Below are 27,773 nucleotides of genomic sequence, written 5' to 3'. Positions count from 1 at the left end.
CATACCTCCAGTCCCTCGGCGACCTCATGAACACGACCCAAGACTCATGCCGCGAAATCTACGACTGCAGTTGTCCTGAGCTGGACGAGCTGTGCGATTTAGCCCGCGCGGCTGGTAGTTGCGGCAGCAGGCTTACGGGTGCTGGATGGGGTGGATGCAGTGTGCATCTTGTGCCCAAAGATAAGGTTGAGGCGGTTAAGAAGGCGTGGGTGGAGAAGTACTATAAGAAGAGGTTTCCGGATATCAGCGAGGAGAAGTTGAAGGGGGCGATTGTTGTTAGTGAACCCGGGAGTGGGTCTGTGTTGTATAAGGTCAAGGATGGGAAACTTGCGTAGATCGGGATGTATGAATGGCAGTGTGTGGTCTGCATGCGCCCATGGAGGTTCGGCGCGGCGACGTTGAACTAAGGTAGCCCGTTTGGTAGGTCATAGTCACGGCTTTGAATATGTGACAATGCCATTGTTTTGTCATGCACTACTCTGTCATCACAGTTTCGTGGATGTGAAATATACCACGCAGTCAATTTGATGATGCTTTTCCTGTTCAACTCCGGTACATGTCACATTCGCAACTTTGGTTCTCTTCACACGTTACCAAGGTTGGCACACCGCGAGACCATGTTCGTAAATGTCAATGATATGATAAAATCTCGACACGCACAACTATATTTCTACACTGTACCCCCTTGATACTCTACTTGCTGAAGACACTGCACCCGTTCATACAGCACGACGCCCATCTTCACACCTGTATTCTCTCCGCCCACATACCATCACCACAGATCTCCATCCTTCTACCAGGAGCAAAGATGACAAAGCGCAGCCCCAACCGCCGCAGAAAGTCTTCCCGCAAGCCTAGTCCCCGGTCCAATGCATCCGAAATGCTCTACCAGGACGCGGCCTATAACCAAGCGGGACACCAACAAGGCCGGCCATGTAATGGCGTGCTATATGCGAGCCAATCCATGCCAGCTTTCAGCGAAGATAGCATTCAACGACAACTAGGGGGGTACATGGTACTACCACCAACATTTGCACCCGCCCAAGCGAACATGTGGCAGCCGGGGTGTTGGTACCCGTATACGCATCCTGCTACGGGAGAGGAAGTCGCGGAGTGGTATGATGCGCGGTATGTGGACGTTGAGGACGACTACTCCTACGGCCGCAAGCACGAAGACGGATGTGAACGGTTCTACCACCAAGGGGACTGCTATGTTCGCCCGGACACCGATTGGTCTTCTGTGCATACTTCTACCCCACCGCTGTATCAGTATGTGGAGGGGTATCATGATCCCATCTTGAAGGATCTAGCGCCGGATTGGTGGAGGCTGTTTGGTCATGATGTACCGAAACAGTTCATCCTTTCACGAACATCAGTGGAGGAACCAGACCCAGGCTCCGAGCAGAAGAAAGCGGAGGAGAAAGATGGGGAGTGGGATGCGGCGGCGTATTTTGGGCCGTATCGTGCTTCCGACACCGAGGCATGTCGCGGGCCTGAGAGAGCGTGTGGTGAAGAGGAGGCGAAAAGAATAGACGGAAGAGAAGAGGGCGAAGACTGTGTGAATAAAACCACGATAAAGGAGCCTACTGAGGGCTGTAAGCGAGAATGCAGGGGAAGAGATGACTGGGAGTGTGACTTCTGCGGTCCGGAGTGCTTTTGCTGGACTGTCAAGGAAGAGAAGAGACCTGCTGATGACATTCAGTCGCCTAGGATGAGGCTATATCAAGAAACATGCCTGAGTGTGGGAACAACGACAGGCAGGAGCTAGTTTACTTTGCCGAGGACGTGGCTATGATCTCCCCGGTAGCCTGCCGACATGAGATGGAATCAACTTCGTCAAGAAATTCCGTTCTTGAGTGTCAGCAACCGCAGCTAGCATTCTAGTATAATGAAGGCGTCGGGGTGCATGTGATGGTGTTGTGTCGCCTGGGCGAAGCCACTCGTACGACTGTGAGGCGGATATCTCGCGTGCGGTCTTGTGCGGGGTGGGTGATTCCACGTGGTGGTGCTCGCGGCTTAGATGGCTCTAGGCTGTCTGGAGTAATCTATGTTTGATGGGTTCATCGCGATTTGGAAAGCGCATGTCGTTTGGTGGTATGACAGGCGTGGTGGGTGGTCTGACGGCATGCATCATGGAGAGGCTTCGACGCGGTTCTAGCCGAGTTTTGAACTCGAACGTTTACACGTTGCGCGATCTTCCGTAGGCCAGCAGGCTTTCCCTTTGCTTTTGTTATGAACGTGGCACCTTGCGATGGAGCTGCTGTAGTGGCTGTGGCATGGGAGCTGTTCGGGGTGGGGATCTGGTGGCCCAGATAAGTAAACCCCTTTCCGCGTTCAGTCGATTTGAAGAAGCGAACCGTGATGGCGTTCTAAACTGCACTGGAGTCCTCATAGACTTAGATCCATGTCCATTTCAAGAAAGCCTAATAGAGAATATGGCTGATGTTCCTCCCTTTTGAGCGGGATTAGGCCGAAAAGCGCACGTCAATAGGCAGCTGCGAGGGGGGCAGAGGAGGCTACTCAACGCAGCGAATAAGGGACTTGACGTGTAGAATAATATCTTAGATTTGAGCAAATCAACACAATGTGCCGTAATAATCATCAATGCGATCAGGTTCTGGTGCGTCGGCTTGCAGGCGGCCGGGATGGAGCGATGTGATATCGAGCAGGTGCCCTCAGGGCTGAAGTGGGGCCATCTCTGCGCAAGCGTCATCCGCTAGTCGCGCCTCCTTCCCAAGGTCGACTGCACGCCTCCTGCACCACTCATATCGGATGATGGGAACGCCATCAATAATGAAGCTTCATCACACATCAACTACCAATACGCATCTTGCCGTCACAGTGTCTTGTCCAGACCGAGCCAACCTGACGCACGTTTCCGCAGATCGCAGTACCAGCCGTTGCTGCACCCCGGATCGCGAAGGCTGCCACGTGTGTTTGAATCATCTGCCGGCATATCGAAACACCAACGGACTGGCCCCCAAAAGGAAGAAGAAGCTGCCCAGCATTCATATCACGTAGCTGAGAGTTTCCGACCATAGACTGCGAACTATTGGCTAATCGACAGAACTTTAAATGTGTCTTGTCCGCTTCCGTCAGAATCTCTGCTGTCACCAAAACCACGGGTACGTGTTTTCTAAACAGGCCCTCAACCATTGTATTGGAACGCTCTCTTGGAAACCATAGTGGATCAACTCCATCATTGCATGCGCGACAGACGTCCATGGTAAGTAGGTATCCAATCTCCCCATGAACACGAAGCGAGTGAGGGCCGCGCTTCCTTGCAAGACAATACCGATGCGCAGGACATGGTACCACATATCGTACGATCTGCGCAAAGTGTCTGCAGCTTTACTGGACTATCAATCTTCAGCGTGTCAAGACCTTGACTTGGATCACTGCAGGGCTCTAGCGATGTTCGATAAGGCTATCACTTCAGTTGGTCATGGCCAATCATTCAACTTACATCTGAGTGGAATTCGGCAAAGACTCCGTAAGGTGATGCTCAAGTAGGGTGAAGACTTGAGCCATGGCATGTCTGCACGGCACACTCTTGGTATATGCCGGGAATGACCCTGCCCTAGGCCTCGAACGCTACAAAATCAACGTGGTGATGTAGCGTCCACATTGGGCTAGTATCGTACTCTGGAAACGGTCGCAAGCCATCGATCAGCGGCACGTTTACCGCATTCAATCGAAGCATAACGCCATATGTTCGGTTCGTTACCGATACTGCTCAACTCGAACAGACTCACGTTCGGATTTGGGCTGATCTGGACACTCGTCGCGATGTTCTGTATTGTGAAAATGGGGTATCGGCTATGCAACGACTTCGATGATACGCCAAATCGAGGCCTCGCTACGCTCGCTACTTGCATGCCGGCATTCTATAAGTTTTGGGTTACGTCCAGTGATCAAGACTTTGTTTCGTCGGTCTTGTCAGACTCTCGAGTATCGAAGCTACACTAGCACTTCCATACCACTTTACAGCTCACAGTACAACCCCTCCCATACCGAACTGTCGGCCAACCCACCACGCATTTGATCTTGGTGAAGCGGCACTTCATCTGGGGGCCTTTCTACGGATGCTCGAGATTGCCTCGTACTAGCAATAGCACTCGAACCAAATCACAGATACCAGCGAATCGCACACGGATACCGGGAGATCGAGAATGGCTCGAACATCACGTCATGTGAACAGTGCCAATGATACAAGACTATCCACGGCACCTCGTCCCCCAGAAAGAAATCGGTTGCTGAATTTACCAGCGGAACTGCGGGAGCAGATCTACCGTAACATCCTCTCATCGCCCGAACAAGGCCCAGAAATACTTCAGACCTGTCGTCAGATCGAGCGAGAAGCGCGCAAGTTCCTCTACCAGAGACCTATCAACTTCCCGGATCAACTCTCGCTATATGTCTGGGTAGACGCAACGCCTGATCATCTCCTCTCGCATGTCACCGATGTATCAGTTGCGATTCAGGATATAGACCTTCAACCTGTACTATGTCCACGCGCATTCACACCGTCATCGTCATTACGGCCTCAGCTACTCACTTGGGGATTGTACGAAACGGAAATCAGCAAGCTCATCTCGACGTTGGGAAAACTACCGCACATCAAAAGAATCGCTATCAAATCACCTGCGCTATGTCAGTCCCACCTCTATGGCGAGTTTGTTTCCAGGGTTTTGCGCGGCCTTCATTTGGAATTGTCAGATGTTCGGGTTGTACATGTCACCAGCCTGCATTCCTGAGTGCTGGTGGAGCAGCAAAGTGCGTTCGAACGTCATCAGTTCTTCTGTCTCTGATGAATAAGAGACAGATGAAAATACTAAGAGTCGTTTCCACATGAAGTAGTAAATTTGGCTTGTGAGACATAGACCGATAGCATTGCTGCTTCGACACATGAGTGTAAAAGGGCCTTTGTGTTATCTTCCTAGCACCCATTGCACTTCATCTTCGCACATCGCAGCATTCAAGCCCCATCACTCGGGCCTTTTTCCAGTGTGTCCACAGCGTCAACGAGATCCTTACAGCTCAGTAAGAATCCCCATCCTCCCATGTTGAACTCAACCATCTCCTGGGCAAATTTCGGGCTGGTTGTCGCAGTTCCGTCGCTCAACAAGAGACAGTCCCAATTTTTCCAGACCGCATCGGTCAGACTAGCAGCAACGCATTGGTCAGTGTTGCAGCCTGCAAAGATTAATGTCCTGATACCGCGAGCCTTCAGCACACTCTCGACATTGGTGCCTCCCCAAAACCCCGACAGTCGATTCTTCCAAACTCTTAGATCATCAGGATGGGCCAAACTCTCCAAAGCACTGTACAGTTGAGAATTCCATTGATCGCGCATGAGAACGGCGCCGCCTTCGACCGTAGATCCGTCATCTAGCGTTACGGGCCCGATGTTCGTCCCAAGATCAGGTACTTCACGATCGCCCTCGAAGTTCGTGTCCATCGAGAAACCACGGACAATCGCAGGGGGCACAGTCTCAATGTCTTCATCTGTGAGACCCCAACCGAGCCAAAGGATTGGGATTCCGGCCTTCCTGCAAGCTGGTATCGCGTGCTTGGTGAGCCTCTCTACAACTTGCAAACCCAGGCTGTCCGACGGCCGACCAAATGCTGGGGACAGAAAGTAGTTTTGCATGTCGATGACCACGAGTGCAGTCCTGGTGGGGTCAATGATGGCGTGCGAGTCCTGTGTGCGTAGTGTCAGGCGGGGGTAGACCTTGGGGCCATGGGGCGCGGCAGGATGCGTGATGTCGTAGCCTTCCTTCTCGGAGTATAGCCAGAAGTTCTCTGCGCCCCCAATGACCTTCATCTCTTCGCTCGTTGACGTACAAGAGAACTATTCTTGTGAGTTGAAGACCATTAAACTCATGATTGAGACATGGAGTTATAATGCTGTGAAGAAGCACGGGAAAGAGGCGTGCGCGAGCTGTTTGTTGCAGTCTACAGAGCCGGCACTAAGGGTGTTTGCACCAATGTAATGGGTCGTTCTCGGTCCCGGTCTCGCGTACTAGCGAAACATGGAAGGCGCGTTTGGCCCGTAGCTGTGATACCACATTTCTCTTCGAAGTACTAGAGCTGACATCAATTATTAGTTGATGAACGTATCGTCTCATTGCTCGTGAAGTTCAATCATAGCTCTTACCAGGAGAGTGAACCTTTGCATGGCAGTGGTGACTAGTTTAGATTTGTCAGCGAACTGGGCGGCGGGGATTGGCCATCCTGCTAGCGACAAGAGGCATCAAACCGAACCGCATGTCAGCATACCTTGATCTCAACAATCAATCAGGCAACTCACGATGTCGAGTAGTGGCGTCGAGAAACGCGGGTCTGCGTCCACGGTGCGAGTAAGTAGGTTTGCTAGCATTTATCCGGCTTAAGCCGCTGCGGGTCCTTGCATCCGCTTCAGACGCGACTCTGCCACGACATCCGCCCACAGCCATGGAGCATCGAACATCGCATCGCGAGCGCTCCACACGCGTCTACCAGCAGACTGACGCGTTTTCTAGGCTTGCGATCTGTGTCGCAAACGGAAGCGAAGATGCGTGTGGAACTCCGGTCCTCAGGGCTGCTCGCCGTGCACCAATTTGAAAGAAACGTGCATGACTACGTACACGCGCAAACAAAGGTCGAAACCACAAAGAGGGTATGATTTGGCTGCACTTCACAAACGATAATCTCATTGACGATGATTCAGCAATCGCATAGCTGAGTATGAAGATCGAATCAAGAGGCTAGAGTCGCTGCTACACGAGCGGAACGTGGCACAACCACACGTGCGCCAACAACCGGTCATGCAAACGTCAGAACATTCACCACCAGTCTCAGCATGGGTGGATTCTTTGCGTCATGAGGTGGAGGCTGGCCCTCATCCCCAACTTCCAGACTTCGACCCTTTTGACATAGAGAGCTTCCTACCAGACAATGATGGTCTATTTGCAGACGACCTGGGCGCACTGTCTACCGGCGACTCTAGTCATGGCTCTTCCACATTTGATCCGTCGTTCCAGGTTCCGTTAGATGGCATTTATTCCTCCGCCAACTTCCAAGAGGATGCTGCCTTCCTACGAGCTGCACAATTCGGGACGGGGCCGACCGAGGATGTCGGTCTACCACCACCGCCAATGGTAACCAGTCCAACTAGTGACTGGTATTTGCCGCCCCCAGAGCTCGGAACCACACTGCTTGCAGAGTTCTTGACAGACCTGAACACCGCCTATCCGCTATACCAACCACATGTCATCGCCGACCACCTCCGAACATGCTATGCGGGGCTGCCTGATGACTCGGCAATCGCTTGGACGAGTGCGTACATTGTCTTTGGTATGGCACATCATATGCGTGGCATGAGCGCAGCTGGTGCCAGCCATAATATGGAAATGGCTCAATACTACCTTGCTCGCGCCTATTCTACGCTCGACACCCTTCTCGCAGCGCCGCCTTCGTTGGGACAAGTCCAATGCCTAGTCGGAATTGCACTACTCATTGTCGCCAGCCCATCCGGTCATAAGAAGACAGCGGGACAATTCGTCTCCACTGCCCTCCGCGTCATTAGAAGCCTAGCCAACGAAGGCAAGAGAAGCAATCCGACGGCGCAGGAGATAAGTGACGGCGCACAACAGCGTCGTGTTTTCTGGATCTGCTTCACCAACGACATCAGTCTGAGCATCTTGAGCAATACGCAACCAACACACCAGCTTCAAGACGTAGCCAACTGCTCCGACTTTGTAGCAGACGAGCTTGGTGCGCTCACTGCGACCGAGGGTACCTGGCGAGCGCATATCTTCTGGCTCTTCACAAGGATAGCCTTACTCCAGACCGAAGCCATTGATCAGGTGCTCTCTCGCAAGACATGTAATACAACTCCGCTGGACCTCAGCGCTGCTACAGCTATCGTGCTCGCACGCTTGCAGGCCTTTCACGAGCAGCATCACATCTTTCATCTGTCTGCTGTTCAGCTGGAACAGATACTGTATCCAGCAGACATCTGCCATTGTGTTGCACTGGAGGCTTACTACTTCGGAACTGTATATCGACTACATGCGTTCATGGCGATAGACATGAGTTCGGAGACCAATCCCTTCGAGCTGGACGGCTTGATCAGGATGTCGAAGATGAAGCAACACAAAACATATCTGGAGGCGCGAAGGCTGTTGAGTCTGTTACCAGTAGCACCCCGGGGTAACGTTGCTTTGTACTGGTAAGTAGCATTACACTAGCGTCCAAGTCGACGTTGGCCTCGGCTACAACAGCTACTAACCTCTTTGCAGGATGGTATATCCCTATCTCGTCGCAGCACTCGTCACCATTCTCGCACATCATATCCAGAATTCAACTGAGACAGCCCCATCGGCTGCCGAATTGCGCATCTATAAGCAACTAATCGCTGATCTCGATACTATGGTTCTTGCAGTGGACAATGCGGACTTGGAAGGAAAGAGAACTCTTTGCAAGTGTTTGTTGTCGACTTTCGAGGCGCGGCACAGTGCTTACGCGATAGGCGGGACTTCAGGGTGCATGGCGGTCACGAGCTAAGAGCTGTTGCAACGTATAGGCAATCAATCAACCAAGTCATGGGCGTTGTTCTATGACATCCCAATCCCAGAACTTCGCTGTTCATTTGCGTCTGTGGATACGTCCAACCCCCTTCCTTTTCGGATTGGCGAGTCTTTCGACGTTGCCGATTATTCTTTGCAATTCAGCCGCACTAGCTTCTATATCGGCGTCGTGTGTTCTAGAATTGATATCCCCCTTAGCCTTTTTGAAGGCTACTCTCATGGCTTCATTTATGACAACAAGTTCCGAATCGACGTCTACCTTTCTGTCAGCTATGTGCAGTTTTTCGCATTGACAAATCACTTTAACCTACCCTTCCAATGACCTACCGCCATCACGGGATCCTGCTCGCATAGTCTCTCGAAACTACTTAGCAGTGCCGCGTCCAAGCGTTTCAAGGCATTGATGTAATTTTCCACGCTCTGCTCACATCTTTTGTCGCCTTTACCAAAGAGCTTGTTCCTCACCGCTGACCGAAGAAAGTCGGCATGAGATGCGAGAAGAAGATCGATCTGTATACCAGCATTGAATGCGGGATTGGATACTCCACGGGCTGAGGTTTCTGCTGTGACACTCATGTTCACTGTATTGGGAAACGTCGGCAGGTGTTTGCGCGAGTGCGCAGACATTGAAAGATGGGCACCCATGACGTTTGTAGTTGTCAGAGAAACTTGAAGATTAGAGGGGTGATGCGTAACAGGTAAGGGTGGTCATCGGAGCGGGGGTTGCAGCTGAGCTGCATGGCATCGAGACAACCATTGGATGCCAAGGCCTGGAGCCAGCCTTGGAAGCTGTCGCTGGAAAACGCAGCAGGACCCGCCTGAAACCTGATGCACAGCACATGGCGAGCCCAAATAACATGAGCGACCTGTTGGGTTACGTTGCGCGGTCACTTGAAGAGGAAGAGGAGTTTCACTTCTTGCGATTTGAGCAGCTCCAGCGGATCAACATCGTCGCACAACAATTGCGGCTACTTGAGCTCAAGCTGCAGTTTGACGGCACGCGAAACGCCTCAGCCGATGACCTTGGAAAGCTCAAAGATAGCCTGAAAGACTATGGTACGAACCTGCAGGGACAATAGCGAACTACAAGAGGCAGATAGCTGACAAGTGACTAGTCACCGCGATTCGGGATTACCAGTTCCTTAGAAGCCGAAAGAGCGTAGCGAGGAAAGATACACACCCGAGGAGACTCATGCTGCAAGCATGGTTCCAGTCTCGGTTTGGGACTGGCGAGGTGTTCTATTCTCATTACGCCTACTTCGACGAGACGGTCACCACGATCGACCATTTTCGCAGGTACTTAATGAAGAAACTGCCTGTCTACGTCACATACTCTGAGAACGAGCGATCTGATCGTTTGAAGGAGTATGAAGATGGCAAGGAACCCAAAGACGTGTCGCCATTCGTCGATTATCTTGCTCGCTTTCTGATAGCGATAACGGGTGGTCTATTCCTTATCGTTCCAATGCTGATCATGGCTATTGATACGTCGCAAAAGAAAAGCCTGATCACGGTTTCCCTGTCGGTTTTCTGGTTCGCGCTTGCCCTCTCATTTGGAGTTCGGACTTCGAACGTCGAAGCGCTTGTCTCGACGGCGACTTATGCTGCTGTTCTGGTGGTGTTTGTGGGGACCAGCTCTGGCGATGGAGGCACCGTGGCAGCTGCAAGTAACTCCACCATGGCATCGCAGTGACTCGAAGTGAACAGCAGGCCGTATACATTGAGGTGGTTGACGGCGGAAGAGAAGAGTAATAATGGCTCCCAAGTTTCTAGACGCAATCCGAACACCAATTTGCCAGCGAATCTTGAATGGACCTGAGGTGACTTTTGTCTTGTACTGCTCGTTGAACATCGACGTCGTCAATATTTTAGTTCGTGCACCTACCAACTCTGCTGCATGCGCGTACACCCGAAGAGCGACCGACTTCGACAAAGGCTCGCAAATATCGACTTCCCTATCGCCGACTTCAGCGAAACGAGCTGCCTCGCGATCTAGATCCGTCTCGATGGGACGCTCCAACGCCTCGCTTAGAGCGCCACGCTGGCGATTGCGAAGCTTAGCCAATGAAAACAGCACGAGTTTGATAAGTTACAATGTAAAGGCGATGGGGCTTCTTCATACACAGCTGAACGATGCACTACGGCATATGCATGTCTACACAAACACAGCGGAACTACTCTCCTCTTACTCTGAGGAGCAGATAGGAATCAGCTGCATGATGGGGTGTAAACCCTGTGTGAGCACGCGTGGTGTATCCAGCCCAGACAGTCCTGTTTCGTGTCTGCCCAGCATGCGTGCCCTACATCTCAGCACGCCTTGTAGTCTTCGCCATAAGCACAAATAGCATACCCCCGCCTGCCTCCAGCTCAAACCATGTGATCTCCCAGAGCGCCTGACTGCCCTCAAAGAGCACGTTGTCTCGCCGTCGCTCGAAGCAGAGGTGATCGCCGGAGGTGTAGTGCAGCGCAACCCTCCGGGTACGCTTGATAAGCTGAAGGATGTCGGTGCCGGGCGCATCGCCGCTATGGGTGCCGGCCACTTGTCTATGCAAGTCCTCGTGCAGCAATCTGCCTCGCGCTTGGAAAATATTGAGGGGTGCCGCGCAGCAAACGATGCTGTTCGCTCCGTGATCGTATCCATGCCTACACGATTCGCCGGGTTCGCGGTGCTGCCTATGTCTCTGCCGGAAGAAGCCGTAGCAGAGCTCAACCGCAGCGTTACAACCCTTGGGTTCAAAGGCGCGATGATCTGGGATCATCTCGACGATGGAACGTACTACAACGGCGCGCGCTTCGATCCAGTCTTCGCCATGGCGCAGAATCTCGATGTACCGCTGTACTTGCATCTTGCTACCCCGACCGCAGATATCGCAGCCAAGTTGTACGTGGGCAACTACCCAGCCGCCGTGGCGGGAAAGCTCGGGGTGACGTGGTGGGGTGGCATGTCGATGTAGGAACGCACGTATTGCGTCTCTATGGCGCGGGTTTGTTTGATCGCTTCCCCAAGCTGAAGCTCATGACTGGACACAGCGGCGAAGAAGTGACCATGTTCAATGACCGATTCGATTCGGCGGGACTACGCAATGATACAACGTTCGATCGGGTGTGGAGGACGGATGTCTGGAGCATTACGACTGCATTCTCTACTGTGAGACAATTCGAGCAGTTGAGACAGGTGAGCCCAGTTGAGAGGATCATGTATTCGGTCGATTATCCGTCCAGCGCCAATACGGATGGGTGGGCGTTTGTGGAGAAGTTGGCGCGGGCGCAGGTCTTGAGTGACGCCGAGATGGACATGTTTGCGTGGCAGAATGCTGAGAAGTTGCTGAAACTATGAGTAGCTGACATTGATGGAAAGATAAGAAAAGGTCATCGAACAATGATAGTATTTGCCTATGGACACGCGTTGGCCGCATGCACCGAGAGCATCAAGGGGTCGATGATGCCATGCCAAGATGTATGACGCTTGTTCATGATAGGGATAGCGTAGTAATTAGGGCACCCAGCTCGCGCCTTCGCGCTGGAACGCGTCTCTCCTATAGTCCAGCTTCACACATTCGCCATCTACCCTCTAAACATCTTCAGGTCCTGCGAGGCCCAATGCTTGTCTGCGAGTTGGTGCATCAGCCTTGAAGTAGGGCTTCTCCGCCAACGACGTAACCCTTGTTCCGTGCCTCGGCTCAATTCCTCCATAATCCCAACTCGCGTTGTGGATTGTAATTCTGTTATCCCACAATGCCGAAGTTCCTGGCGTCCAGCGGAACCGGACCTGGATATCGACGTTGTTTTCATACACATCGAAGAGGTAGTTGAGAATCACGTCGCTTTCAGCTTTGTCTAGTCCGACGATGCGATCTGTGAAGGCGCGGTTGACCCACAGTGCTTTCCATCCGGTTGCCGGGTGGACACGAACGATCGGATGAACGCGTTCGATGTGCTTAGGGCCAGCACTAGTGTCGTCGCGGTCAAGGTACGGGTGCGCACTGCGGTACACTGCTTCTCTGCCATCGATGATCTTTCGGAAAGCAGGAGAAAGCTTCTCGTACGCAGCGTAGCCTGAAGCCCAGAGGGTGTCACCTCCGATCTTTGGGATGGTATCATTGTGGAGATGTGTCACGCTAAAAGAGTCAGAAATGAACATCCTCTCAAGATACCATCACTTACCCAGCAGGTTGGCGCTCGTGCACCAGATCAGTGTGCCACCTAGACGCTCCGCCCGTCTTCCGGAAGCTGGCTGGCACTTCCGTCGCCTGCAGAGCGGGCCACAGAACCGTCACCCCTGGCACACCGGGTACGAATGGAACTTGTGGCTTCACTCGATCTTAGCGCGTGAAGTGTCTTTGGGGAAGAACTACTCACGTGGACTTCAATTTCGCCATAATACTCGCCCAGCTTCTTCTGCTCTTGAGGCGAGAGATCCTGATCACGGAAGAACACCACGCTTCTTTCAGCGATCAGAAGACCAAGCTCATCCTTTTGTTGGTCGGTAAGGTCCTTCAGCTGAAGTCCAACGATCTCAGTTCCGATGTGTGAGGTTAAATGGATGACTTCCTTCGCAGCACTAAACAACGCTTGCTTCTCTGGATCGGCTCGGATACCTGGATCGATGTGCTCACGATCATAGTCCCTGATCTTGTACACATCGTCAAGGTAGAGTGGTTTTGCTGGTCTGTACGGATAGCCGGCCGACAGATCGATTCCTGCCTTCTCGAGTCTCTTCCTGGCTGGCTCTGGCAACCCCAGCGAGTCCTTCCGCGGCTGGACGGTATCCTTCTCCTGGATGTGTTCGTGAACGGGGATTGCGATTGGAGCCATTGTCAAAGTTGTTTGCGATGCAGTTGCGCAGACCTCATCGCTCGCGGTCCAAAGCAGTTTTATATCCGGAACTCTATTACCCCACTTCTCAGGTCGTTCGTTCACAAATCCGACTCCCATGCATGGTTGACTGATGTGGCTGCGTCGCGTGCTGGTTGCGACACTTGTTGCGGGGTTGCGATCACATCATAATCTTGCAGATGACGAATACCCAGTCAACGTTTCTCATGTTATCGCTCGGAGAAACTTCGCTTCATGTCAAAGGTAATCACATCTTAGTCGCAAATAAGTGCGTCGGTTTTGGTTGCTGGCATCCCATGCGAACATGGCCGCTCATGATGCCATTCGTATCCACCATCGCGCTTTGTTTCTAGCTACACCCCGGTTGAGATGCTTGCAGTGCTGACAAGCGCTATAGCCGAGGCATAAGCAAAGAATGCTGACAGTAGGTAGATGGCTTTCATGTTCGAGTGTTGGGAGGCTTGTGTGTGTTGCTGTCGGCTGAAGAGTTGGGTCTTATTCGCACGCGCACGCGCGAAGCTGCGAAGAATATCCCTCAGCATACAAGCAATATTTCCAACATGTCTTTCCGATGCAAAAGTGTTGCTGTAATTGGCGCAGGTATCAGTGGCGTGGTAGCTGCAGCTCATCTCCAAAAAGAGGGTGTCGAGGTCACTGTTTTTGAGCGATCGAGTGCCGCAGGAGGCATCTGGTATACGGTCCAACTTCATGTCCCTCAGGCAGGACTGACAGCTTAACAGGCTCTACGATGAGCGAAAGCCCCTGGAACCACCGTATTCGGGAACCAAAGTGTCTAGAGCTGACAGTGTTCATGCGACTGAGGAGACGGAGGATACGGAGAGACTGCTTCATGCGCCACCTGGGTAAGGTCTACAAATTTCACGTCAAACGCTACTTTGGACTGACTGGCCCTACACAGTCCATGCTATGTGGGCCTAAAGAACAACGTGAGCACGCGCTTGTTGGAAACCACCTTGAATCCGTTTCCGCCTGGGACTGAGGATTATGTGACGCATCAAGTCTTGTGCGACTACATACAGGCTACTGCTGCCTCGACCGGGGTGCATGGGCTGACCCGGTACGATACCGACGTGAGACGGGTTACGAAGAACGGTAAATTATGGACGGTCGAGACTGCGACTCTGCAGATTGAGGAAGGTGCGCTTAAGCGACGTGTATCCGTTCATGTCAGTATTACTCTGATATTGGCTGCACCTCGAGTTTGCTAATCTTCGGCTAGGACTTTGACGCCGTAGTGATTGCGTCTGGTCATTACCACACACCAAGAGTTCCCGACACGCATGGACTGGCAGAGTGGAAGCGACGATTTCCTGGTAGAGTGCAACATTCGAAAAGCTACCGAAGGCCCGAGAATGCCCAAGATAAGGTACGTTCGCGCTTGATCGAGCGAAACGACGTCCTTGTGACCTGATACTACTCCAGAACTATCTACTTGTCGGTGCAAGTGTATCCGCAACGGACATTGCTCGTGAACTTGGCCCATACGCAAACAAGATTTTACAGAGCCAAAGAAACGGCAAATTTGATCTACCGCCTAGCATGCTTCCAGAGAATGCATTTCGCATCGAGGAGGTTGCGTCGTACGACGAACCACGCGTGAATGCATCGGCATCACTGGACCCCGACGAAGCGATCCCAGCCACCATCACGTTGAAGTCAGGCGCAAAGATCTGTGATATCCACCATGTCATACTTTGCACTGGCTACTATCTCGCCCTGCCTTTCCTACCACAGCTCACCTCGGACGAGACGCCAGTCCAGCATGCCGACGGCGCGGTGTTGGTGACGGATGGTACACAATTTCACAACCTACACAAAGATATCTTCTACATTAACGATCCGACCCTCGCCTTTGTTGGCGTGCCTTTCTTCACGGCTACCTTCACGCTATTCGAGTTTCAAGCTATGGTCGTTGCAAAGGTGCTCTCAGGCCAGGCCAAAATTCCCAGCAAAGATGCTATGCGGTCAGAATACAACGCACGCGTGAAGAGCAAAGGCTATGGCAAGTCGTTTCATAGTCTGCGAGATCAAGAAGCGAGCTATGTCAACGAGCTTATGGACTGGGTCAATGCTGATCTAGAAGAAGCGGGCAGAGATAAGTTGCATGGGCATACCGAGAAGTGGCATAGCGCAAGGGCAGAGCAGCTTGAGAGGATGAAAGCGTTCTTTGCTAACCCTAGAACTGAGAAACGGTTTGAAGCGACGTGTATATGATATACTGGATGAATACAACATGTCTCAATCGCAAAACCCAGTCTGCCCAGACAGCCAGCAGCACAGACGGCCTCGGGAGCTTTCTACAGTCACATGATTAAACGAAATGTGTTGAGGTTCTCTGCGTTTTTCGGCACGGTTATTGCGCGACTCAGGCACGCAATCTGCATGCCTGATCACGACACATGACGCCACACCACTCCCATGCATCACGACGATCTTGAACCTACAAACACCGGAAACGCAATTCACGTTCGTGCTTATCAGACTTAGACTGTCTACATGTCGCACAAACCCCACGCGAACCCTGTCATAACGCCATACCCACCCCAGTATGTCGAATCGCGCTACGAAGCCTACCGCGCATTATCGACTCGCCACTGACGCGCCGAGCGCCATGCTGAACGGGTAACTTCGTAAACGATGCTTAGCAATAGCAAAGGAGGCCTTGTGCTGCTTGTTCAATAAAGCTGAGGCTTGTGCCAGTACCGCCTTAGACACCAGACACGAGACATACGTTTCACACTGAAGCCTCGCGAAGATGGGTCGACCTCAGGATATCTCGACGGAAGCAGTCGCAGCTACAACTGTCATCCAAACCAACGAAGAGCTTAAAGCGACGCCGCACAAGTGGTACTACTACCTCTGGGATACCTTGGACAAGCCGAAAGAAGAGCGATGGTTCATGTTCAAGCTCGATGCCGCTCTACTCACCTTCGCGTCGTTGGGGTACTTCATCAAGTACCTTGATCAGATGAACATAAACAGCGCTTTCGTCTCGGGGATGTATGTATCTGACCTCCGTTAGCGATGACTGGCTGACATTGGGGTAGGAAGGAGGATCTTGGGCTTTACGGCAACCAGCTCAACTACATGCAGACTTGTTGGACTGTGGGCTATGTCATCGGCGAAATACCCAGCAACATCATTCTTACTCGCATTCGACCGTCGATTTGGATACCCGCAATGGAGGTATGATTCTGCAACACCGCGCGGTTGGGAGATGAGTACTGACACCGGTAGCTTACTTGGGCTGTCTTAACGTTCTGCCTTTGCCGTGCCAACAACGCCGAGACAATCTACGCCCTGCGCTTCCTTATCGGCCTCGCGGAGAGCACATTTTACCCAGGCATGCAATACATCATCGGATCGTGGTACCGGAAGGAAGAGCTCGCCAAGAGATCTTGTATCTTCCATACCAGCGGTGCCATCGCGACCATGTTCTCCGGCTATCTGATGGCCGGCGTGTACAAGCTCGACGGAAAAGGCGGCTTCAGAGGCTGGCAATGGCTCTTCATCGTGGACGGGATAATCTCTCTCCCCATCGCGGTCCTCGGCTTCTTCTGTCTGCCCGATCTTCCGGAGATCTCTAAACCCTTCTACCTGACCAAAGAAGAGGTTGCATTTGCGCAGGAGCGCATGCGACTTGAAGGACGACAGAAGCGGAAGCCGTATACTAGGGCCAAAGTACGCAAGATCTTTACGTCGTGGCATATCTGGGCTCTTGTTCCGCTTTACGTGTTCTTCAACAATGCTAGTATGGGATCACAGCCGATCTTTCAACAGTTTCTCAAGGCGAGCAAGGACCCGAAGTACACCGTCAGCGAGATCAATACCGTAAGTTTCACTACACCGTCGGAACAAGTAGCAATACTGACGTTGTTGACAGTACCCCACAACTACCAACGCCGTACAAGTCGTCACAACACTGCTATACGCCTGGACGAGCGACAGCATCCTCAAAGGCTCCAGATGGCAACCAATCGTCTTCGGCGGCTGCATGAATATCATCTGCTCTACCAGTCTGGCCATCTGGGATATACCCATCAAATGGAAGTGGGCTTGCTACATTCTCTCCGGTTTCGGTGGCGGTCTTTCCGGCTTGTGCTTCGCATGGGCTCATGAGATCTGCACGCACGATAACGAAGAGCGGGCTATCGTTGTCGCGGCTATGAACGAGATGGCGTATGTGATACAGGCTTGGCTGCCGCTTCTTGTTTGGAGGCAGGTTGAGGCGCCGCAGTATCGTAAGGGGTTTATTACGGTGGCGTTTTTGAGTGCGGCGCTGATTGCGACTGCGCTTACGATTCGGTTGCTGTATGCGAGAGAGTTGGTTGAGAGGGGTGGCGGTCAGGCTTCTGAGATCGAAGAACGGACGAGTTCTGATGAGGAAACGACGGGGCTGGGGAGCGATGGGGATGTTGGTCAGATCAAAGCGCCTTAAGAGAATTGTGATCGCTATCACTTCAACGTTCTGTCCTGGTTCCGTCACGTCCATCCCATAGTACACTTGATGACCCATCGCAACGAGCGACTCACAACTTCCGAAATCCATGTGTACCCATACAATCAGGTCCTCTCGAAAAAAGAAAAGTATTGTCAACACAAGAGCTTCAACGTTGTGTCTCCTACAGAACCAAGATACCCTTCCATAGTCATGATCATTGACTATCCCATTGCTCAAATAAGACAAAAGGTCTGCTCCTCCAGTGTATCTGATACTGCACCCTGAAATACCTCTCCGTTCATGATCTCATCGAGATAAGCCTGACCCATGAATACATATGCGCTTCCTCTCGGGCGCAATACATACGGTATGTTACCACCGTACAACACTGCCACGATATCACCGGTCCGCATGCATTGTGGGCCGAGACCATACGAACCCTCCTGCGTCCAGAACAGGCGTCGGTGATCACAAACGTTAGAGGCAATTCTTTCAAACAAAGCTGAATCGCGATTATGAGCATACTCGCCCTGATTACCAGGCTCTTGAAGATTGATCAGTCGGCGCAGAAAACGTGAGCAAGCGTTGCTGTGACTCGCTCTCGAATCCAAAAGCTGTAGGTACTCATCCAAACCAGCCACCCAACTACCTCCCGTCAATGTACGAGCGAATTTCTCTGGGGTCGATTTCACATCCATACGCTCGTACGATTTGATGAATGGATGGCTCTTGGGTGGATTACCGATAGCGTTGGCATCAGGTATACTTTCTTTGGCATCCTCAGTGGGCTTTGGGCTGCCGATGTACTTAGGATCTGACAGATTGAGATAGTTCATCACCTCTCCAACCTCAGACACCCTGCTGTATGTCACACCTTTGAGACAGAGATTTCCCAGAGCTGACAAACTGCCGACGGTGATAGTCCGTTTATTCTCTCCACATGCACTCCAGGGACATAAAATTTCGGGTACTCCCATTGGCTCAGGAGGATGACGACTATCCCATCGCGGGGCCCATGATCTGTATTCAATGTCTTCATATTCCTCAGGATCAGGCCCATCATAGATGACACCGTGATCAATAAATCTCCACTCTCCAAGATCAGGCCCATCATAGTTGATATGGTGATCAACGTAGCCGAACGCGGTCAGTCGTGCGTAAAGTTGGATGGAAACCAACACCGTATCGGCATATACCTCATCAATGCCTTTTGTATAGTCGATGTCTAAAGCTTCTACCTCTGGCCTTGGTGAGACAATGTTCACTAGGCCGTACACTTTATCAACTGGGTCAGAAGATTTTGAACCGCGAAAGACCTGCAGCGTTTCTAGTAGTGGATACGTGCTTTCTTCGCTCATCATGGCCGCATGTTCGCTGCCTAGCCCGTAAAGCGCTAACTCATCTAGCTTACTGTAAATTCGCGTTGCATCAGGATGATGATCTCTCTCAAAGATCCATGTGGCACTCATAGCCAGAGCTGACCAGGAAATCTCGTCATCTCCCCAGATGACTAGCGCGTCTACAGCTAAGCGGATTTCTTGGATGCACCATATCCTAGAGAACCAAGGTCGATTGTAAAGTTCCTTGATGCTACTTAGTATGATCGGAGAGGCCGTGATTTCCGGGAGTTTAACTTCTTCATGATTTGTGAAGCAATTTGTAATGTTGCCGTGTCTTTCATCGTGATCATGACAAGCGTCGGCAATGGTCTCAACGGCATCGAAAGCCATGCGGGTCTGTTGTGCATCGCCTTGCCCTAGCCAGACAACCACTCTTTTTGCCAATGAATAGATGCTTCCCATCATCGGAACTTGATGACTTTTCTCGGCCTCGTCCGCCTGGTTGATACAGATCGCATCCGCCCAGATAATGCGGTCCGCTTGTTTGTGACGTAACCTCTTCAATGCCAGCGAAAGCGATGGTCCAATTTCAACACGCTGTCCATTACACCATATGTCCGCAGACGGTGTTGGTGCACCCCATACATAAGACAACGCCTCATACGGAGGAGCGTCGTCAATGTTGAAGGGACGACATTCGCATTGCAATGGCGCGGCTTCATTGAGGGCAGGAAGAAGCCTGAGAAGCCTGAACGTTCGATCACTCAAGATCCTTTGCGCACAAGCAGGAGCGACCGACATCTGGTATTTTGAAGAAATTTGACAGCAACGGTATGTTTACAAGCATGAACCCTGACGAGCACTCCTAGAGTATTTTGAAGCGTGCTACGCTCGCTCGCATCTGTCCGATGCGTATGTATCGCAACTCGGTACGTGCGCTGCGTATACCCAAATTACAATAAAGTGGCTGATAGACGCCGGTGATCGAGGACGGCAGACCAGCCGCGCCAGGCTGACAAGTCACAGATCGCAGGAATGGGGGTCGTGTCGATACACAAGACCGTGAGTAAATCCGGGCAATGCCGATGACGTACACAGCGTTCGTGACGAGGTTTGCATGCGGTGTCCTAGGTGGGTAGGTGGGAAGCAGAGGTGCGTCTTGTAGGAGGTTGGGAAGTGGCACTACGATAAGACCTCGGCAATGTGCCGCAAGTGGTACTGACATGTGGACACCGACGCTAACGTATGAATTTCGTGGTCGCCCTCGTGGGGAGCTGAGCGGTGCGCCAAGCAACGCCATCAACCGCAAGTTCAACCGTAGCTCAATTATCTGCCGCTGCCACCTACCACTGCCATGACACACTTCGGTCAATTGCCGGACCATACCTAGGTACCACCCCCTTCCAGATTAATAATCACATATCTCGTCATTCCGATCCGCAGACTTGGTGAACGCGACGGATGACATCTGGAAACCTTACCAAGCCACACTTCCGCCCCCAATGCCGGCCTGAGGCGATCCATGAGCCAAGTCCGCGGTATACTGACCCGCTTCCTTCATTCCATGTCGCACGTGCGTCGTTCAAACGCCGGTGCCTGGGTACGGGACATGCCCACATTCTATCATCCATGTCATTACGGGAGCTTGCTATAGGGCATTTTATACGAAGTTTCAGCAAATGTCCAGCCTTATCTATTGCGCCCCTGTACTAGCTAATGCGGGCTGGTTAGACTAAGCGAAACCACCTGCCCTTTTGCGAACCCTCACCACCACGCTCAAGCACGTTGGGACTTGCCAGATTATTGCATTATTGTAATTGGTCGACATGTAAAGAGGTGCTGGAGGAGTTCTCTCCTCGCCGACCTTCACCGTGCTGCAAAGGGTCAGGATTGTCCTGCTGATACCGATGTTGATGCTCCTTCGGACGTCATGTGTGAATGTGGTAAGTGCGCTTTGGTCTGCCAACGGTTTTGCGGCCACGTGCGCTACCATGGGAACTATGGGAAGATCAGTACGATCACTGCGGCACGCTCCATGAGTGGAGTGTACTTCCACGGCTACTGACGATCGTAACAAAAAGCAATGCGCTCATGATGTTCGACTTCAAACGTCACTGGGACTCAAGGCGCAATTGACTTCGCTTACCCAAAGATGGATGTTTCCGTTAGAGGCTTCAACACAGGCCATCCCAAGTAATCATATGGCGGGCTAACAAGTCGAAAGCCACATGGAAAACATGGAAGACCCGGCCTCGGGTGCCTTCAGCCGCACAAACATGAGCAAGTGTCTGGACCAGTTGCGACCTTCGGGCGATGGTGTCGTTTCAAGCAGGTGGCAGGCGCAGCGCCACTCACACTATGCGCGGGACGTGCGTAGCTCACTTCAAGTAAGTTTCAACTCCTGCTCCTACAGGTCGCGGGGTAGTTGGTGTGCATGCCGGCTCCTATTACGAGCATGCCGGTTATAATGGCCGCGGGCGCTCCCGAGTGATTCAGGAATGCTTTTCTGGTACCCGCGGAGGACTTATGTTGTTTTTGCGGCTGTCTTGCCTGGCGTTTACTCATCATGACTTCGAGATTTCCTACCGCGGAGGAATTCGCATCGTTTCCACCGCCTAACTATGTCGACCCAGCGAATCACCTCACATTGGCATTGGCGATACTGGTCCCACTGACTGTCCTTGTCATTGGGTTCATATCATGTCGGTTCTACTGTCGGACAGTACTCGTCAATACATTGGGATGGGATGACTGGACGATGCTAATGGCAGCTGTAAGTGACAGAAGGATTCGTCTGGCGAGCTGAGAGTAGAGCGCTGACCTGTATAGGTGATGTCGGTTGGAAGCAACGTCATGCTCATTATATCGATGCTGCCAGATTACCAAATGGGCTATCATCTATGTGAGTAGACCTTGACTTAGGTTACATGCGCCACAACTGATGTGAAGTAGGGGACGTTCGACCTGAGCGACTTTTCGGGACGATGAAAGCTGCCCAAGTACGTTGCGCGTCACGAGTTGGCACTCTCATGCTCACAGCAGTTTAGATGGGCATGTCGACTCAATTGCTCTTCACTGCAATCATTACGTTCATGAAAGTCGCAATTCTTCTTACCTACATACGTAAGTGCGCAGCGTGTGCGAAACTCTAACAGTGTACTCACTAACAGCTTTCCAGGCATATTTCCGTCGAAGCTCGACAAGTGGTTCTGCCGCTTGATGATCTTCTACACAGTGACTCTGAATACGGCCTGCTTCTTCATCACACTGTTCCAATGCTCGTAAGCAAACGCGCTCACTCCAGTCATTGCACATTATACTAACAATCAGTGTAGACCCGCCAGCACGTACTGGGAGATCTTCAAGTACATCAACACAGCGAAGTGCCTCAATATCAAGGCGATCTACTACTTCCACTCGGCACAAAACACGTTCAGCGACTTTGTCATCTTCCTATGGCCCGCGAGAAACCTTTTGAACGTCCAAGTATCGCTTCGTCAGCGCGTAACTCTAACGAGCATGTTTTCGCTTGGTGTCATGTAAGTCGACATCTCGCGATCTACTTTGCATCAGGCTGACATGCGATTAGTGTATGCATCGCCGGCGTCGTGCGACTTTACTATACACACCTATACCTCGTCTCCTATGACGTCTTTTGTGGGTCACCATCGAATTACAGCTGTGCGCAATCAACAACTAACAATATACAGGGTACGGAGCTACTACCTTCGTCATCATGTCTGTGGAGAGCGGTGTGGGTGTTATCTGCGGCTGCCTCCCAGGCTGCAAGCCTCTCATGAACAAACTGTTCCCACGCGTCTTCGGCAACACGTCGCAAGCATCGTCCCGCCGCCGGCCATCAAACAACTTCCTCGGAGGCAAATTCGCACCAACGTCATCGTCATCGGCAGGGAAATCCGAGCAGGGATCATATCGCATGCAAGTCTTCCAGTCTCGTCCCGAGATACGGCGCGGTGCGACGACCATGGAGAAGCGAGCACAGCCAGACGTTGAGAAACAGCTTCCTCCGCCACCACAACCGTCGCACCAAGGGCTGCGGCCACCCAGCCGAACGGCTTTCACTGGAAGGAGACAAGGAGACGCGTACAGAGAGCTACAGGGCAATGGGAGCGACTCCAGTATAGAGATATTTCTTTTGCAGCGTAATTAAAACATGTGTACCCTACCATACCTGGGGAACGGAAAGAATTGAGATAGACAAAAGAATGTCCGTGCTTTTCAGTGTCGCGTCGCCCCAATGACCCCGGAACCTCATCATGCCGCAGATATCATCGACCGCTCTTCTGTTCGCCAGATGGTTCTTTGTACCACTGCGGGCACTAGGAGCCCGTTTGACCCCACCCCGGAGTGCACAAATAACGTCGCGTCGCGTGTCAGAAGTGTCGGCGGGGATGGCGGCATGGCGGACAGCTACCCCACTTAGCGTGTTTGCTGCCTCGCCTCACCGCGTCTCGTCGTCTCGTCATTTCTCTTCGCTCAGCCTGGCCGCATCTGCCTTGCGAACAACAAACAGGGCATTGCAGGCAAACTCATCTCAACTCTCATACATCATTTGCGTTAGGTACAACTTTTGGTGAAGGACATCTTTCTCTCGCTTATTGCGTCGACTGTCGTCGAGCGCTGCTATCTCATCATTTGGTCCGAACGTCTCAATTAGCCATTCAACAATGTCAGCACCACGAGGTGGCGGCGACAGGGGTAGAGGAGGCTACCGCGGTGATCGTGGAGGCGGTCGTGGAGGTGGAAGAGGCGATTTTGGAGGTCGCGGAAGAGGAGATGGTGCGTACCGTGGAGACCGAGGTGGCGGCGGCTATCGAGGCGATAGAGGTGGAGGCGGAGGTCGTGGTGGTGGAAGGGGTGGTCCTCCTAGTGGCCCAGTAGAGAATCAGGTATTCGCGTAAGTTGGGCCTCGATATAGTCGAAGATGATGCTAAATATTTGCGTAGCAACGCGGCACCGCAGAACCCCCAGGTCGCCAAGACTGAAGATGCGATGCATCCCGTCGGCAAGAAGACGCTCGACCTGAGCACCTTGAAGCTATCGGAAGGCAACCCTACCAGGCCTGGATACGGCACCCGAGGCATCAAGGTGGAGCTTACCGCGAACTATGTCGAGTTGCTGCCACCATCCAACATGGTGTTATACCGGTACGACGTCGATGTCCAACCGGAGGCCGCTGGTAGGAAGCGTCACCGAGTAATGGAGCTCTTGCTTCAATCATCTGAGATGTCGGAACACAAAGGCAATGTCGCGACTGATTTCCGTCAAACCCTTGTCTCCAAGACGAAGTTCAAGCATGACGAAGACATCATTGATATTCAGTACCGCACCGAAGGCGAAGATGAACCGGCTGCCAACGGCACAGTATACAAGATCAAGGTCAAGTATATTCGAACGTACAGCATCGGTGAGCTCGTCGACTGGATGAACTCTACCAACCTCAGTCAATCTTTTGGCGATAAGCAAGAACTGACCCAAGCGCTCAACATCTTCCTGAACCACTACGTCAAGTCCGCCAACAACCTCGCCACGATCGGATCGTCGAAGAGCTTTTCTCTCAACCAGAATGCGACACGGGGTGATCTCGGCTCAGGTCTTGAAGTCATCCGCGGCTTCTTCTCGAGCGTGCGCGTTGCAACTTGCCGCATTTTGGTCAACATCAACGTCAGTCACGGAGCCTTCTACAACCAGGGTCCTCTACCAGGTCTCATGCACAGCTATGGTACACGAAACACCATCGCCCTGGAGAAGTTTCTCAAGCTGGTCCGCGTCCAAACGACGCATTTGGCTGAGAAGCGGAACAAAGCCAAGCAGGTCATTCCTCGCATCAAGACTATCTTCGGCCTTGCTAGGAAGGATGACGGGCACAAGCTGGCGAACAGGCCACGCATCAAGGGCCACGGTGCAGGCGCCAAGGATGTTGAGTTCTGGCTCGACGCTGATGCCGGTTCCTCTGGCGCGCCAAAGGCCGAGGCGGGCGCTGCGAAAGGCAAGGGTAAAGGAAAGCCTCAGCCGAAGGGCCCAGCGCCTGCTGGGTCAGGAAAGTACATCACCGTGTACGACTTCTTCAAGACAAGTATGTTGCTCTCATTCTCCATGGCATCACGGTACTAACGGGATGTAGCATATAACCGTGTCCTTCAGCATCCCGAGCTTCCTGTTGTCAACTGCGGCAATCGGGAAAATCCCATGTACCTCCCAGCAGAGGTCTGCATAGTCGTTCCGGGTCAGCCATCCAAAGCCAAGCTCGATGGTGGCCAAACACAGACCATGATTCGATACGCTGTGCGCAAGCCGTGGGAAAACGCGAGATCCATTCTCAACGAGGGTGTATCGACCGTCGGCCTAGACGAGAGCACGAATCTTCTGATGGTAAGACTTCAGCCGATCTTTGGTCAACCCCACGCTAACCCGCACAGCGGTCTTTCGGTCTGACGATTACCCCCGGTCTTCTCAAAGTGCCCGGACGCGTTCTCAATGGTCCGAAAGTTATATACAAGGGCAACAAGACCGCAGATCCGCGTTTCGGCGCTTGGAACATGATCAACATCAAGTTTAACATTGGTGCCAGCCTTGCCAAGTGGTCGGCGGTTATGATAACGCTGCCCTACAAATCAGGCTCATTCGATGGCCAGGGTTTCGCTGCGGTAATGTCAGAGTTTCATCAAGGCTTGATTAAGATTGGTGTCAACGCCAGCCCGCCCCTTCCTCCGCAGCGCCTGCAGCTGCACGGTCCTGATGACCCTAGTCTCGGCCCATATCTGCAAAAGGCAGCCAGTAGTCTGGATCTCTTGTTCATCGTCTTACCGGAGGCCAATATACCTCTGTATAAGCGCATCAAGACGCTGGCCGACAAAGATTATGGTCTTCACACGATCTGTTCAGTGGGCTCCAAGCTCGCAAAGGAACGTGGCCGCGATCAATACATTGCCAATGTCGCGCTCAAGTTCAACCTGAAGCTTGGCGGTACCAATCAGGTCGTTGAGAACAAGAACTTGGGTATCATCGATCAGAACAAGACGATGGTAGTCGGCATCGACGTCACCCACCCTTCGCCAGGTTCGGCTTCGAATGCGCCTTCCGTCTCTGCAATGGTTGCTTCTATCGACAAAACCCTCGGTCAATGGCCCGCCACTCTGCGCATTCAGCGCGGAAGACAAGAGAACGTCGATGATCTCGCTGAGATGCTTATGTCGCGTCTCACCCTATGGAAGACCAAGGGCAAGCACACCACATTCCCAGAGAACATCTTGATCTACCGCGACGGTGTGTCAGAGGGACAATACGACATGGTCCTTTCACAAGAGCTGCCTCAACTCCGAAAGGCATGCGAGGCACTTTACCCAGCGCCGGACACCAAGAAGGGTCTCCCCCGCTTTACGGTCGTTATCTGCGGTAAGCGACACAAGACTCGCTTCTACCCCACGAACCTCCAGGATTGCGATCGCTCCGGCAACACCAAGCCCGGTACCGTCGTTGACCGTGGCGTTACGGAGGCCCGCAACTGGGACTTCTTCCTACAGGCCCACGCCGCACTCCAGGGCACAGCGCGCCCTTGTCATTACTATATCGTCCACGACGAGATCTTCCGCCAGATCTACGCCAAACAAATTCCACCGCCGTTTACGAATATCGCGGATATTGTGGAAGATCTTACGCACAACATGTGTTACCTGTTCGGTCGTGCCACCAAAGCAGTCAGTCTGTGTCCGCCAGCTTACTACGCCGATCTGGCATGTGAGCGCGCGCGTTGCTACTTGGCCAATCTGTTCGACACACCGACACAGAGTGCGGCAACTTCTGTCGCTGGGGCTTCTGCGGTTGGGGGTGCGTCGCTGGACCCCAGTGCTTCGGATGTAATGATTCATCCCAAGATCAAGGATTCGATGTTCTACATCTAGGCCACCATCACCCCCTAGCTTTATTGCATGGGATTTCATCTACAATCTATCATGTGTGGCATTGTTGGCTTGCGTGCAATCACTACTGGTAAGAAGGAAGAGATGACGAACGAAGAAGAGAAAGATTCGAGACGGGAAAGGGCGCCAACCAAGCGGCGACTGGCTAGTCATTGCTACTACACCCATCGATATGGCGACATATCGATGATCCAAGATCATACTGTTCATTGTTACCCCATCAGATACAAAGCTGCATAACAGCCAAATACACTCTTTAATAAGACGATGTCTTATCCTGCACTCATTGCCGCATTTGTCCCACCCAAGATACATGCGCATACCTCCAATCCTTGATCAGCGTATTGATGTAAGCTGCCATCTGCTGATTGGCTAGTCCGCCGTGGTCAAACTCGTGCTATACTGCTTACTCCCAAAGATGAAGCTCTGGAGCAATAATGTGTTGAATGGCGCAGTACCGTGTGTTTCATGGATCGACTCTCTTCATGAAGAGATAGATGTCGCGGGTACCATGGCCTTGACATCTTGCACACTCTACACACTCACGATGGGAAATACATGCGTGAGTCGCCTATCCTGACACCACCGAGTGCAGCAAGTGAAATTTAGATGCTGGCCATGG

The 27,773-nt window shown here is 52.3% G+C and overlaps 8 protein-coding genes across 8 annotated transcripts; 6 read left to right on the top strand and 2 right to left on the bottom strand.

The window, feature by feature from the left end:
- Positions 1-4,978: 4,978 nt before the first annotated feature.
- On the bottom strand, positions 4,979-5,827 carry J4E92_004568 (uncharacterized protein; the record flags this gene model as incomplete). Its single annotated transcript, XM_051495958.1, has 1 exon — positions 4,979-5,827. The coding sequence occupies one exon, from the start codon at positions 5,825-5,827 to the stop codon at positions 4,979-4,981; it is 849 nt and encodes a 282-aa protein (XP_051353798.1).
- A 982-nt stretch (positions 5,828-6,809) lies between these two features.
- J4E92_004567 (uncharacterized protein) lies at positions 6,810-8,219 on the top strand (the record flags this gene model as incomplete). The annotated part of the gene is made up of 1 exon (XM_051495957.1): positions 6,810-8,219. One exon carries the CDS (start codon positions 6,810-6,812, stop codon positions 8,217-8,219), a length of 1,410 nt encoding a protein of 469 aa, XP_051353797.1.
- A 1,211-nt stretch (positions 8,220-9,430) lies between these two features.
- On the top strand, positions 9,431-11,527 carry J4E92_004566 (uncharacterized protein; the record flags this gene model as incomplete). The annotated part of the gene is made up of 3 exons (XM_051495956.1): positions 9,431-9,629; positions 9,689-10,240; positions 10,962-11,527. 3 exons carry the CDS (start codon positions 9,431-9,433, stop codon positions 11,525-11,527), a joined length of 1,317 nt encoding a protein of 438 aa, XP_051353796.1.
- Positions 11,528-12,144: 617 nt separating this feature from the next.
- J4E92_004565 (uncharacterized protein) lies at positions 12,145-13,388 on the bottom strand (the record flags this gene model as incomplete). Its single annotated transcript, XM_051495955.1, has 3 exons — positions 12,145-12,691; positions 12,738-12,883; positions 12,933-13,388. 3 exons carry the CDS (start codon positions 13,386-13,388, stop codon positions 12,145-12,147), a joined length of 1,149 nt encoding a protein of 382 aa, XP_051353795.1.
- A 1,322-nt stretch (positions 13,389-14,710) lies between these two features.
- Positions 14,711-15,644, top strand: J4E92_004564 (uncharacterized protein; the record flags this gene model as incomplete). Its single annotated transcript, XM_051495954.1, has 2 exons — positions 14,711-14,796; positions 14,876-15,644. 2 exons carry the CDS (start codon positions 14,711-14,713, stop codon positions 15,642-15,644), a joined length of 855 nt encoding a protein of 284 aa, XP_051353794.1.
- Positions 15,645-16,185: 541 nt separating this feature from the next.
- J4E92_004563 (uncharacterized protein) lies at positions 16,186-17,868 on the top strand (the record flags this gene model as incomplete). Its single annotated transcript, XM_051495953.1, has 4 exons — positions 16,186-16,430; positions 16,478-16,616; positions 16,668-17,261; positions 17,314-17,868. The coding sequence occupies 4 exons, from the start codon at positions 16,186-16,188 to the stop codon at positions 17,866-17,868; spliced, it is 1,533 nt and encodes a 510-aa protein (XP_051353793.1).
- A 4,327-nt stretch (positions 17,869-22,195) lies between these two features.
- Positions 22,196-23,382, top strand: J4E92_004562 (uncharacterized protein; the record flags this gene model as incomplete). The annotated part of the gene is made up of 6 exons (XM_051495952.1): positions 22,196-22,210; positions 22,259-22,334; positions 22,390-22,492; positions 22,547-22,750; positions 22,801-22,868; positions 22,922-23,382. 6 exons carry the CDS (start codon positions 22,196-22,198, stop codon positions 23,380-23,382), a joined length of 927 nt encoding a protein of 308 aa, XP_051353792.1.
- A 517-nt stretch (positions 23,383-23,899) lies between these two features.
- J4E92_004561 (uncharacterized protein) lies at positions 23,900-27,133 on the top strand (the record flags this gene model as incomplete). The annotated part of the gene is made up of 4 exons (XM_051495951.1): positions 23,900-24,129; positions 24,179-25,308; positions 25,357-25,604; positions 25,652-27,133. 4 exons carry the CDS (start codon positions 23,900-23,902, stop codon positions 27,131-27,133), a joined length of 3,090 nt encoding a protein of 1,029 aa, XP_051353791.1.
- Positions 27,134-27,773: the final 640 nt, after the last annotated feature.

Source organism: Alternaria infectoria, assembly GCF_024043175.1.
Source record: "Alternaria infectoria strain BMP 0036 chromosome Unknown scaffold_6, whole genome shotgun sequence".
In the NCBI taxonomy this organism is placed as follows: Eukaryota; Fungi; Ascomycota; class Dothideomycetes; order Pleosporales; family Pleosporaceae; genus Alternaria; species Alternaria infectoria.
The sequence above is the reverse complement of the archived record's forward strand: the minus strand, read 5'-3'. Positions and strand labels throughout refer to the sequence as shown.